This window comes from Gymnoscopelus microlampas, assembly GCF_963454915.1.
Source record: "Gymnoscopelus microlampas genome assembly, chromosome: 10".
Lineage (NCBI taxonomy): Eukaryota > Metazoa > Chordata > Actinopteri > Myctophiformes > Myctophidae > Gymnoscopelus > Gymnoscopelus microlampas.
Window position 1 is genome coordinate 55,186,729 of NC_139947.1, and position 14,032 is coordinate 55,200,760.

Genomic DNA, 14,032 nt, shown 5'->3' on the forward strand with positions numbered 1-14,032 from the left:
GAGAGATACCCACTCATAAGTTAAGTACTTATAAGTTTGAGATATATTTACTTTACTTGAGTGAGTCAGATTCTGCTCCATTATATCTGAGAGGTAATATATTTTTTTACTCCATTACAATTATTTAACAGCTTTAGAAACAGTACAATGTAATATTACTGTAATACTAAATCAGAATACTTCTCCCACCACTAGAATGCAGAGCTTCTCTAATTGGAGGTAGAGGTCAAAGGCTTGTCTTCTTTAAAGCTAGAAATGGATTTATTCTTTAGAGACTGTATTATTCAGCAGAAAGAGGAAAGGTGAATGTTTATGAAGGTAAAACAAAAAACATTGTTTATACTGAAGAAAGAAAGAAAAATCTTGCAACTTTTGCAAAGCGAACATTTGTAACTCAAATCTTTCCTTCTGGGGGGTCCCTGGAACAAAACATTTTGAGACGGGGGTCCGCGGCCAAATACATATTATCTAAAAATGTTTTCTAAATCCTAACAGTATGTTGCTATATCAGTGCTTCAACTTTTCCATGTCAAGGACCAGTCAAACTGATATGTATTTTCGCCGCAGGCCCCCCATCTCAAACTGTGTTGTTCCAGGGACCCCCCCCCCCCACATGCACACATTTCCAACAAATTGCACCAAACACATGGACTCAGTCAGATGACAAGCTGTGGTTCAGTCAGGAACACCATTCATTCAACCATTCATTGCAACACATGGATTACAGTTAAAGTTGGCCTTAAAGGATCTACACCATGAATTTAAAAATATATATATATATTTAATATCATATTGTTTATGTCCCTCAAACGTTTTTCAAAAGGTTTGAGCCTAAATCAAGCCTCAGATATACTCATTCCAACCATAGACTGTATAACAGAGATGGACAAAGCCACTCCGCTGCTTTCTACAGACCGAAAATGAAGCCGATTGTTCCAAGACTGTAGGTCCGCCATCTTTCAATATCACGTCAGAATGAGACCAGACCATTATTGGTTGGGTAGCTTGTCAATCAAGAGTGGGGGCGGGGAATGAATGCTATTGGTTGTGTAGCTTGTCAATCAAATCATCCCGTCCCTCCTAGAGAATAGCCTACTTTATCGTCAATTTTAAAATAAATAGGACCATAATTTAGCAAAACACATATCCTGATGATTGAAAGGAGACTTTAAACTAGCGACTGGAAGCATATAGAATTTATGACAATTTTTATTACAGTAAGAAAATCTAGTCTAAAGTTTGTCAAAAAACCCATTCACTTGCGTTAAAATAAATTCTTTCTGACACCGCAGGTCGGCGCAGGGTAAAACAGCGCCACTCTGGCCATTTTGTCGGCCTCATCGTAAATATCTAAGACTTGCCCCTTGATTCCAACTAACTTCTCTCTGGCTTATAAAGCACTTTCACCTGCAATACCACATTGTCCTGTTTGGTACGGGGCGCTATTGAGCCAGTTTGTATGCATGTTATCTCCTGGTTCTGTGTGGAAAAAGTAAAACAAATTTCTAAGTTGGAACTGAAAAACAGGAGGGATTGTACCGCTAATGACGTCACTTTCGGGGCCAAATCAGTTTGGTCTGTTTTGAGACCAATTTACATAGAACCCCAGATATGCTTTGAAAGCCTGAGTGTTCAAACTGGGGTATTTTTGGGGATAGAAGAGAGGTAGGGGAGACCAAAAACACACAAAGAAGAAGGAAAAGTTAAAATTCATGGTGTGGTCCCTTTAAAGGCTCCGCTCTGGGAGATATTCCCTGAATCGTGTCCATGCAGCATGCTAAGCAAAACCAGGGAATGTTAAGCAAAAACCCCCCATAGGGATACAATATCAAACAATAAGCAATACATTGACATATTAGCTTGAATTAGCAGATATAACATCACAAGTATTTGAGCCTATGCCTGACTGTGGTCTAAAGGTGGAGGCTGGGGTGGAGGAGGCAGCTAAGCAGCAGTGAAGCAGACAGCCAGACAAGCAGAGACCTAGTGAATACAAAGCCGTATTTAAAGGGACCTCTTTGATAAGGCGTTGATAAGGCGTGAGCTCTGATTGGAGGATGAATGTGTGACGTTCTGATTTTGAACGTCTTATCCATGCTTTTATCTCAACCCGACTCGACCACTGTAATGCACTCTATGTTGGCGTCAGCCAAGCCTGCTTGTCACGACTACAGTTAGTCCAAAACGCTGCCGCTCGCCTCTTAACAGAGACACGGAGGTATGATCACATCTCCCCTATTCTTGCCTCCCTACACTGGCTCCCTGTTCGTTACAGGATTCAGTTTAAGACTTTAATGATTGTCTTTAAGTCTTTAAATGGGCTGGTACCATTATACATATAGGAGCTTCTACCTCCCAATGACTCTACAAGGGTCTTTCTTGAGGTCTACTGACCAGTCACTCCTTAAGGTCCCACCAACAAAACTGAAGACCCGGGGAGATAGATCGTTTTCCTTCATAGCTGTGGTGGGGTGGAACGAGCTTCCACCCCATGTTAGAGCGTCTCAAACCCTGCCTGTGTTTAAATCACGTTTGAAAACTCATTGTTCTCCCTGGCGTTTGAACATTGCAGCTGTTACAATTCCAAACATGACTCGCTTTAATTACTTCAGTCTATATTAGTAGCTTAATGACTAGTATTACAATTCTATTGTCTTTTTTTATGTCCAACGTATTTGTATTTAAGTTCATAAAGTTAACATACAGTATCACTAAATGCATTTGAAATGAAATATAAATGTTACTTTTCAGGATTCCAACTCCAAAATAACAAAAAAAATAAAATCAGGATTCCAATTCCAAAATAGCAAAATTAGCCGATCTACAAGCTCAAAACGCGTCGCACTGCGGCACGTTTTGAGCTTGTAGATCGGCTAATTTCGCTACTTTTGTGTGACATAAGAATGGCGAAGTACGGCATTGATTTACGAAACAAGAATACGGAGATAAGAGGTGTCTGTGTGTCTGTGAGTGTGGAAATACAGTGGCCCTCTCCATCATTAAAGTTGCATCATCACCCCCTGAACTAACGCTATGCTTCATTTATCGTGTCTCTCTCTCTCTCACCTGATGTCGTCCTCGTTGGCGAAGATGATGACCACCCTGGCGTTGGGGTTCTCGCTCAGACGGCGGACGATCTTATCGAACTCTCCGGGTCGCGGCTCGCGAGGAATCTTCACCGACTGGGAGATGCACAGTCCTCCTGTTTAAAGAGACAGTACGCCATGTGTCAAGATAGATCTCACAAACCTCCCCGCATGAAGAGAGCCAGTATATTCATGTTACATAGATCTGACAGACCTCCTGTATGGAGACAGGCAATATATACACTTGAAATAGATCTCAACAAACGTATGAAGGGATCGTCTTAAATCAAGGGAGGTGGTTAGGTGACCAGATGCGTTCCCGGCTTTAATGGGTTAATGCAAAAATTAAATATATATTTTTTTCTCTTTTTATCTCTTCTTGCAATGGGCAGAACAATGTGGCAACGTCAAGACAGCAAAACTATAATGAATTTCTTTAAAACCCACACAAATAAGAAGGGGGAAAAAAATGTTATTTAATCTGGTGTAGTTTTTATGATGTCTGGAAACAAGATGAAATGTTTGAAGGTTCCATATCTCACAGCAGGAGGGTATTAAAAACAACCCTTCATGCTCCACAAGGGTCCACTTTCACACCCACACAGAAGCATCAATCAGCTTTATGCTTCTGCCAATGACAACGTGGGCCTTTGGTTCCGTTTGGGAGAGAATGTTATTTTCTAATTGAAAAAAATGTGTGAAACTGATTCCATTTGGTCTGACGGGCTGCTCGTTCTCCTCACATACTGTATATATTAATGCACTGGTTCTCAACCCTTTTCATGTCAAGGACCCCCAAATTGACAAATATCAGCCCAGGGACCCCCATTTGAAAAGATATGCCAGGGACTCAACCATTTAGATTTCTTGGGGGTCCCACAATCTACACTGTATCACCATCATCAGTGTTCATTTAACTCTGAGAGTGTACGAATGGACCCGTTAGGGTCCATTTGCCCAGGTCCAATGGACCCATTTGCAAATGGACCCGTTAGGGTCCATTTCCATTTGTACACTCTCAGAGTTACAGACACATAAGGGTCAATTTGGTTGCTAACTATTAATTTGGCTGGGGACCCCCTGGAACCCCCTCAAGGACCACTGGTGGTCCCCGGACCACTGGTTGAAAACCCCTGTATTAATGTATTTATTTTTTCAACTTCAAACGGTCAGCTTCCTAAACGAATGATGTATGTCATTTTGTGAGGAAAACGATTTAAATATTTTGCCGCAATGAAAAAAAAAAAAAAGGCAGCAACCCCCCAAATAATCATATTTGAACTGGGCACCCTCTCCCCCCCCCCCCCCAAATAATCATATTTGAACTGGGGACCCCCCCACTCTGACAATGACCCGAACATTGAAACAATGGTGGCTGGAGAGAGAAAACATGCTTTCATCAGCTTTCATTTTATTTTTAAACCACTTCCAATTGTGTCTGATCATATTGTTTTTTTTTTCATCACGTCCAATTGTATGTTTATCTTATATCCTATTCTCTGGTATTTTCTTTTTAGATTAATCAGATTTTATAGCGGCACTATTCAATCTCAATCCACTGTGTTACAGGACACCTGTTATAGACATGTTTTCATGTCTGCAACATACTTACATACATGCTGTACATATACGTGTGTACACACACACACACACACACACACACACACACACACACACACACACACACACACACACACACACACACACACACACACAGGTGAATATTTTGTTTTTAAAGCAAAAGGACATGCCTGTGAGAAGCATTGATTGAACAGTCCTCTAGGTTTGTTTAGTTCAGACAGAAGGTCCATTGATGTTGAGCCTGATTGCTTCTCAGAGAGAGAGAGAGAGAGACAGAGAGACAGAGAGAGAGAGAGAGAGAGAGAGAGAGACATAGGTTTGTATAGTTCAGACAGAAGGTCCATTGACGTTGAGTCTGATTGCTTCTCAGAGCCTCTAATGAAAGTGGAAGTTCAATGCGATCAATAGCATGTTATTTAACTGTGAGCTCCGATAACATCGATCCAACAACAACGTCTCATGTGGGTTGTTGGGCTTCACTGCACACAGTAAACATTTCCCCATGGAGGGGCCTTTAAATAGGCTGTAGTGATTGTGGTCTTCAACGAGACGGAATGACACACGGACGGACGGACAGGGGGTAAAACATACTCTCTCGCCATGCCTTTTGGCCTGGCGGAGACAATAAATGCATTCAACATAGGTAGGGAACGAAAACTACAAATGACCAGAAGTCTGAAGTGCATTTTCTGCTAAAACAAGCAACCAAGAGTATACCTAGCGCCAAGGTAAAAGTGCAATATATCAGCTACCTATTTCCTTAAACAGATGAGACAAAATAGCAAAATCAAATGAGCACAAGCTAAAATAAATAAGTGTATCAAATAAACAAGATCCAATAAAACAGTACAACAATAAAACGAGAGTTTGTACAACTAGTTAACAACAAGTAGGCCAGGCACAGAGGAAGGGTAGTGTTTCCTGAAGAGGTGGGTTTTCAGCCTGCGGCGAAAGATGGGCAGTGACTCTGCTGTCCTGACATCAGTGACTCTGCTGTCCTGACATCAGTGACTCTGCTGTCCTGACATCAGTGGGGAGTTCATTCCACCACTGTGGGGCCAGAACAGAAAAAAAGTTGTGACCGCGTAGATCGGCCAGAAGGACCCTTAAGTGACGAGGCAATCAGTCGCCCCGTTATTGTATGCAGGAACAATAATATTCCACCCGCGATCGGCCATTTTGGAGCTATGCCCCGTTGAAAATGGGTGGTTTTCAATGCAAAAAAATGAAACTGAGATAAGACTCAGTTTTTCTAAAAATCCCATAGTCAGGGTGGATGGATGTGACGTTTTTTGGAATGACGTCACATCCACATACTTCTTCTCTGAGTGACGATGGATCATCCCAAAGCTGTGTTAGGGTGCCCCTTGTGGAATAACATTTTTAAAAACACGACAATGAAACGACTTTATGGCTCTTGGCGGGACATGAGTTAATAGTAAATCCTCCAGGCTCAACATGATGGATCATAAACTGCTACTGTGTCAACACGTAAACCTTGTATGTCCAGTTGTCCACCAACACCAGGGACGTGCAGAGATAGACTCTAAGTGGTGCTAGAGCACCTGCCCTTTGCCCTCTTGACCAGAAGTGCCCTTTTTCAGTTTACAGCAGGGGTCTTCAACAGGGGGTCCGGGACCCCTAGGGGGTCCTCAGAGTTACTACAGGGGGTCCGCCAAATCTTTATGTGATATGATTTTTCTTTTTACCATAACCACTCGAAACCTAGCATCCCTTTTCTGAGGAGAACTTTAGCCAAAAATAACCGATCTACAAGCCCACAACGCCTCGCGCTGCGAGGCGTTGTGGGCTTGTAGATCGGCTATTTTTGGCAAAGAGGTATAGGTGTAGAGGGAAAAAAGAGCAGACCAAGTAAAAAAAAAAAGTATAATTTACTTGAGCACCTGCCCCTCAAAATGTCTGTGCACGCCACTGCCCAACACCTTGTGTTTTGTTCAGGTTCATGTGTTCCAACGGATCCAATGTAGTTATTATTGAGTCACCAGCTCTTGTAGACACACATAACCACTTTAATTTAAAACATGATTCAAATATAGCTGAAATAGCCTAATATCTACAAGCTCTATCAGAGGAGCTCGTAGATAGGCTATGTTCGCTACTTTTAAGCAAAACTGTTATACTGTTATACCACAAAGTAGGACATTCATTTTACTGGAGAAAAAAACATTAAAACGTTGAGATATGGAGATACAAGGTTTCCTCCCAACAGAGAGGATGATAACACAAAGGCTGCTGGTCTCAGCTCATAAAGAACACACACACACACACACACACACACACACACACACACACACACACACACACACACACACACACACACACACACACACACAGTGGGAAACGGGCCCAGTGTAATATCAAAACTATACAGTAACAATCCGGATGATTAAAAATAGACCCAACAAAGCACTCTGAGATCATAAGCCATAACTCACCCCCCCCCCCTCCCCCGATGTCACCTCAGGTGACTCTGTGCATCTGTGTGTGCGTGCGTGCGTGCGTGCGTGCGTGCGTGCGTGCGTGCGTGCGTGCGTGCATGCGTGTGTGCGTGAGTGCGTGCGTGTGTGTGTGTGCGTGTGTGTGCGCGTGCGTGCATGCCTCTATGCAGTGGTGGGAAAGAGTACTTAAATGTTTTACTTAAGTAAAAGTATCAATACTGCAATGATGTAGAAATACTTAGTTACAAGTCAAAGTCTGGAATTCAGAATTATTGAGTACAAAGGGTATTGGTATCAAAATGTACTTAAAATACCAAAAGTAAGAAAGTACTCATTATACAGAATGGCCCATTTCACAAGTTTTCAAATGTATAAAATGTATACAAACAGTATTTTGAAAATAACAGATCTACAAGCTCAATTTGTAAAGTATTAGTAAACTGATATAAAACTGCTGTCATGTGCAGTTGGGGTGAAGAAACACAACCATTTCACTCCTGATGATACCTATTTGATTTGACATCCTGACTTGTTGCTGTAGCTGAGGCTTGAACCTGTTACCTGCGGCTCACTAGTCAGTGACTCTATCCATTCACCTACAGCTGTTTCTTTGGAATCTGTGGTTCTGAAACCTTTTGTTGTCAACCCCCCAAATTGACATGTATTTGGGCAGTGGACCCCAATGTGAAAAGATGTAGTGTCAGGGCCCCCCATGAAAAAGATTTATATTTATGCTGTAACACATTTTATTTGTCTTGTTTGTTGTTCAAGTCAAAGCACCAGGAAGGCTGTACTTATCAGCCATCTGTTAGCTCAATGGGTTGAGACGCAGTATTCATGATCCAGAGGCCATGAGTTCAAATCCCATTGATGTCATTCCTATGATTCTTTCTTTTGCAGACTGGCTTCCAGAAGATCAAGTGAAAACTACCAGGAAGGCTGTACTTGTCAGCCATCTGTTAGCTCAATGGGTTGAGACGCAGTATTCATGATCCAGAGGCTGATTCAAAGGAAACAGCTGTAGGTGAATGGATAGAGTCACTGACTAGTGAGCCGCAGGTAACAGGTTCAAGCCTCAGCTACAGCAGCAAGTCAGGATGTCAAATCAAATAGGTATTATTAGGAGTGAAATGGTTGTGTTTCTTCACCTAAAGTATCTATAAATCCTTAATACATGTTATTATGTGCCCTATAGTAAAGTGAAGACAGTTCATCATTTACAACTGTCTGTTAATGTGACTTTCTCCTTACCTTTTAAAAACTACCTGGCTTTCATGAATGCAGATGCCAAACAATTACTAGAATTATCTTTCATGTTTAATATATGATTCGTAAGACATTTGTAAAGAGTGTGTTGACCATTTGCTAACGTTATCATGGGCCTTGTTGTAAAGTGAAGACTATGCATTATTATTTCATGTTTAACAGTGATTAGTAAAACATGTGACATCAAAAAGTGGCAAAAGTAACGTTATATAGTATACAAGTATACAACAATTTATTAAGATATAAAATGTAGCAACTCTTGGCCAAAGCACACACACTGACATTTAAACAAAGAAATTAATCACAACAGAATCACAGAGTAGCAGCTTGGAGCCTCTGCAGTCACCACCTCCCAGTGCAAGTTAGCTTTAGCTGCTAAGCTAAACTGCTAAGCATGGAGGACATTACTAGCCTAGATGTAGCCAGTCAGAGTTGAGCCTCAGGGGCCACCGTAGGACAGCTGCACTGTCACTTCTTCATTTGCCAATCAGTGGGAGTACTTAAAGGCCCTGCAGTCTACCAAACACAGTCTGCTTTGTGGTTGATGGCTGCAGGTCTTGCGACCTGGGTCTTATGTGTTGTGTGTTTTATTCTTTCCCCTGCCTGGGTGAGTAACACTGCATTTATGTTTTTATTGTTACACTGAAAATGCTTGTTTAGTACTTTAATCATTTATTGTGTTAATACCCAGGTTGAGGCCATGATGCTTGAGTCCCGACGTGACGAGTACATGGGCCAAGAGGGGAATAATAGGAAAGAACATTGACAATCCAAGGTATGCAAGCAAACTGTTATGTTTATGTTATTGTATTTGTTTGAATAGTGTACTAAATGTTGTTGTTTCCACTCCCTGTAGTTATCACCACTGCTGTTTTGTATAGTCTGAGTTTTATTGTTTTTGTTTATTGAGCCATTTCCCATTGTACTAATTTATATTTCTGTTTTGTTTGTTCTCCCCCAAACACTGTGGCGAGCGCCGCTGCTATCTTGAGTCAACGGGAGCCGGGGGGTATAGCCGACCAGCTGCAGGGGTCACGTAGGATCACAGTAGTCCACGACCATATTAAGGTTTGATGTGTTGTGTGAACGTGAGCACCTCTTTGCACGGTGTCTCTCTGTCCTTCTTGCTGTGTGATTAAGTGTGTGTGTTCTTTAGTAGTCATTTGGACGAAGGTTAGCTTATAGCTCCCCCTGTTTATGGTCGACTGTTGCCTACCTGCCCATTGACCCCTGATGTTAGCACGTTTGTTCCTTTGTTGTGAGTAATATTGTGATAGTTTTACTTGGGATTACAACATTCAGTATATATTGTGATGTTATGATTGTATTGTATTACACTGCAGTAGATATTTTAAGTAGCCCTTAAATGAATGTACTGAAACTGAATGTTCTGTGCTTAAACTTAAATAAACTTCCAGCTGTTTGGGGGAAACTCATGTCTCAGTCCTAATTGACGAACTTGCATTATGTTGGGGAACCCGATTTAAAGGTTATATATTTAATTTCCTTGGTTAATCATCACCAAGGTGGCGTAGTCTTACATTTTAACTATTATAGTAAATTCCTTGCTCGACACCCGGTTACATACACATCAAAACAAACATTGTGGATACAAACAGCCACCATCAAAATACCCCCTAGTCATAATGCTACTTCATGTGTGTAAGATTAGCCATTTTATGTTACCTCGATCACCTGCAACAAGACAGTTAAAACACATAAAACATGAATTAGACATATTTCTGTCCAGTCTGCAACTGCATCACTGTTCACTTCCTCCCTAGTAGGCTACTGCAGGTGTAATGCAGGTAATCAGTGTGTTGCCAGATTTTGCAAAAGAAACAAGCGGACCGGTCTATGAAAACAAGCCCAAAAGAAGCAACTAGGCTCAGGCTCATGATAACGTCTGCAAATGGTTTACATACTCTTTACGAATGTCTTACGCATCATTTGCTTAACATGAATGATAATTCTAGTAATTGTTTGGTGTCTGCATTCATGAAAGCCAGGTAGTTTGCAACAGGTAAGGAGAAAGTCCACATTAACAGACAGTCATAAATGATGAACTGTCTTCACTTTACTGTAGGGCACATAATAACATGTACAAAGGATTTATAGATATTTTAGGAATGTTTTACAAAGCATGTTAAACATGAACAAACAGTTGTAAATGATGAACTGTCTTCACTTTAGGGCAAATAATAACATGTACTAAGGATTTATAGATACTTTAGGAATGTTTAACAAAGCATATGTTAAACATGAACAAGCTACCAATAGCTTGTATATATTATGTAACATCAGTTACAAATGATTTAATAATCATTTACAGATGTATTATACATGGCTTATTCATGAATAGTTACTAATACCTTTATAGATGATTTGTAACCGTAGTTATAAAGGTTTTAGTAATCATTTACGAATGTCAATAAACAGGTTGTTAATGATTTGTTAATAGTCTACAAACTGCTTATAAACGTTTATAAATGCTTTAGAATGGGTCGTTACAGATGTATATAAATGGCTTATTAATGAATAGTTCACTACTTACTAATACTTTACAAATGATTTGTAACTGTAGTTATAAAGGTTTTAGTAATAATTTACGAATGTCAACAAACAGGTTGTTAATGATTTGTTAATAGTCTACAAACTACTTAAACGCTTTATAACGGGTCATTATTGTAAAGTGCTACCAAAGTACAATATTTGCCTCTGAGATGTAGTGGAGTAGAAGTAAAAGTATTGTAATTTGGACATACTCTGGTAAAGTAGAAATTTAAATTGTACTTAAGTACAGTACTTGAGTAAATGTACTTGTAACTAGTTACTTTCCACAGCCGTGTGTGTGTGTGTGTGTGTGTGTGTGTGTGTGTGTGTGTGTGTGTGTGTGTGTGTGTGTGTGCTTGCGTGGATAATTGTGGATCATTCGTGGATAGTTTTTAGTTTTTGTCTCATTCATAAGTCCATAATTTGATAACCAGCTGTTACGGTAGGAGATACAAAGGAGACTCTTTGTGTCTCCTACCGGAACCGCTGCCGCTTATCAAAAACGAAATAATCCAAATGTTTGAGTAAAAATAGCAAAAACCTAACATTACTGTCCTCTGAAGAATAGTAATACAGTATCATATACAGGGGTGCACATAACTTTTTAGGTCTGGTACGCAGAAGAGCACCTGGACATGAGACTTGGTGCGCATGGCGCCCGTCCCGTTTTGTCAACCGGGGGGGGGGGGGGGGGGGGTTCAGCACGGTGCCCACCGGACAGTTTTGTCAACGGGGGGGGGGGGGGGGGGGGTCGAGAAAAAAAGGACGCTCTGCTTCTAAATTCCGCCGATTTTCGCCGTTTTTTTTTTTCTCACGCTGTTAGATAAAGCCCCCAAGGTTGGTGCCCTGTGCTGCTGCGCTGATTTTATCCGCCATATTGGGACGTTCACGGCATATTTTGCACCATTACGGTGCGTTCATCATCGGTGACGAGTGCCTCTAACAGCCGCTGCTGGCTGCGTGCACGCAGTGAGGCAATGCGAGGCGATGCGAGGCGAGGCGACGCGAGTCATATCTCTACCCCTGTGCCTAATGGCTGTACATGGGGCCGACGGGTGCTTTAGAGTGATTGTGTGAGTGGCTTCAGGAAGTAAATTCCTAGCCTCGATCTCCAGGCTTTTATTTTTTAGTTTTGCTAAAAAATAAAAGCTTGGAAATTCCTGTCCCAGCTGTTGGTGCGCAAAAGCGCCTCGCGTCGCCTGATGTGGTGCGCATTTTTTATTTTAACTGGTGATTTATTTTAACCGCACATAACTGGTGCGCACCTGGCACCTGCGCACCAGTTATGTGCACCCCTGATCATATATCATGATTCATGTGTGTGTGTGTGTGTGTGTGTGTGTGTGTGTGTGTGTGTGTGTGTGTGTGTGTGTGTGTGTGTGTGTGTGTGTGTGTGTGTGTGTGTGTGTGTGTGTGTGTGTGTGTGTGTGTCACACATGTCACAGTGTGTATGTGACAGCCCTGGACTCACGCACGCACGCACATGCGCGCGCACACGCACGCACGCACGCACGCACGCACGCACGCACGCACGCACGCACGCACGCACGCACGCACGCACGCACGCACGCACACACACACACACACACACACACACACACACACACACACACACACACACACACACACACACACACACACACACACACACACACACACACACACACACACAGTGGGCTGGTTAATGGATAACTGTGTTTTCTTGGATGAGTGGGGGAATTGAACCGCTACTTTATGTCTGCTTTTATCCCCCTGACACGCGTGCACGTATACACACATTTTTGCATGTGCACACGCACACATGCACGCGCACGTATGCGTGCGCACACGCACGCACACACACACACACACACACACACACACACACACACACACACACACACACACACACACACACACACACACACACACACACACACACACACACACACACACACACACACACACACACATGCATCTTCAGGGATGCATGTCGGGCAAAAACCTTGTAAATCCTCATTTCAACTCTGTATCTTTTTTTCCTCCTGTAAATTAAAGCACAAAAGTATAAAAAATAGCAGATTTTTGTAATGATTAAAAAATGTATATTATATATATTTTTTACATTTCCTGAAAAGTAACAATTTATTTTGGAAATACAAGGTTTCCATCTGACAGAGACGACACGATACACCCCCCCCCCCCCCCCCCCCCCGCCTTTACTCATGTGTGACTCTCTCTCCCTCTCCCTCTCTCTCTCTCTCTCTCCTGTGTATTGCAGCCTCCCACCTCATAATCATCCTCTCTTCATTCTATTTCTTTTTCACTCCTAACCCCCCCCCCCCCCCCCCCCCCCCCCTCGCTTCAATCTGACCCCCCCCCCCACAGGGTCCCAAGCGTCTGAACAAGAATTCCAATTTGCGACGGCAGCACGGTCCCAGGGGAGGAGTGGAGGTGTGTGTGTGGGGGGGGGGGGGGGGTGTGTGGGGGGGGGGGGGGGAGGGGTGACCACGTCCCTGGATTGAGTTTGGAATCTGTGTCAGAGCTGGTGATCCATTATAACAGTCTTTACCTTCCCTACCTAGAGGTGCCTTTATTTACCTTCCCTACCTAGAGGTGCCTTTATTTACCTTCCCTACCTAGAGGTGCCTTTATTTACCTTCCCTACCTAGAGGTGCCTTTATTTACCTTCCCTACCTAGAGGTGCCTTTATTTACCTTCCCTACCTAGAGGTGCCTTTATTTACCTTCCCTACCTAGAGGTTCCTTTATTTACCTTCCCTACCTAGAGGTGCCTTTATTTACCTTCCCTACCAAGAGGCAGGGGAACAGATTCCTTTATTTTTCAAAGAGTTAAAGGAGCATTCCGCCCGCCGTTTTTCTTACCTTATATATCAGAGCCAGTTTTTTTTTTCTTTCTTTTTTTCTTCTTTTTTCATCCCCCGATTTTGCAACCCCATTTTTTACACCCAGTGCCAATTGTCTATGTAATCCTGGGCAGTACACTCCCTCTGCCAACCTAGGGAGGCCAGGGCCGAGCTCATGCCTCCTTCAATGCATGAGAGCCAACTGACCTTCTAATCACCTGACAGGGGAGAGTTTCCCTGGT

At 42.4% G+C, this 14,032-nt stretch overlaps 1 protein-coding gene across 1 annotated transcript in view; it reads right to left on the reverse strand.

Moving 5' to 3' along the window:
* LOC311053955 (metabotropic glutamate receptor 4-like) overlaps positions 1 to 14,032 on the reverse strand; it is a gene marked incomplete at both ends in the record, with an annotated part of 118,861 nt that overhangs the window by 73,302 nt on the left and 31,527 nt on the right. Inside the window, one exon of the mRNA XM_084069768.1 lies at positions 3,067 to 3,202. Coding sequence (XP_083925894.1) covers positions 3,067 to 3,202 — 136 coding nt within the window. The remainder of the gene's footprint in view (positions 1 to 3,066; positions 3,203 to 14,032) is intronic.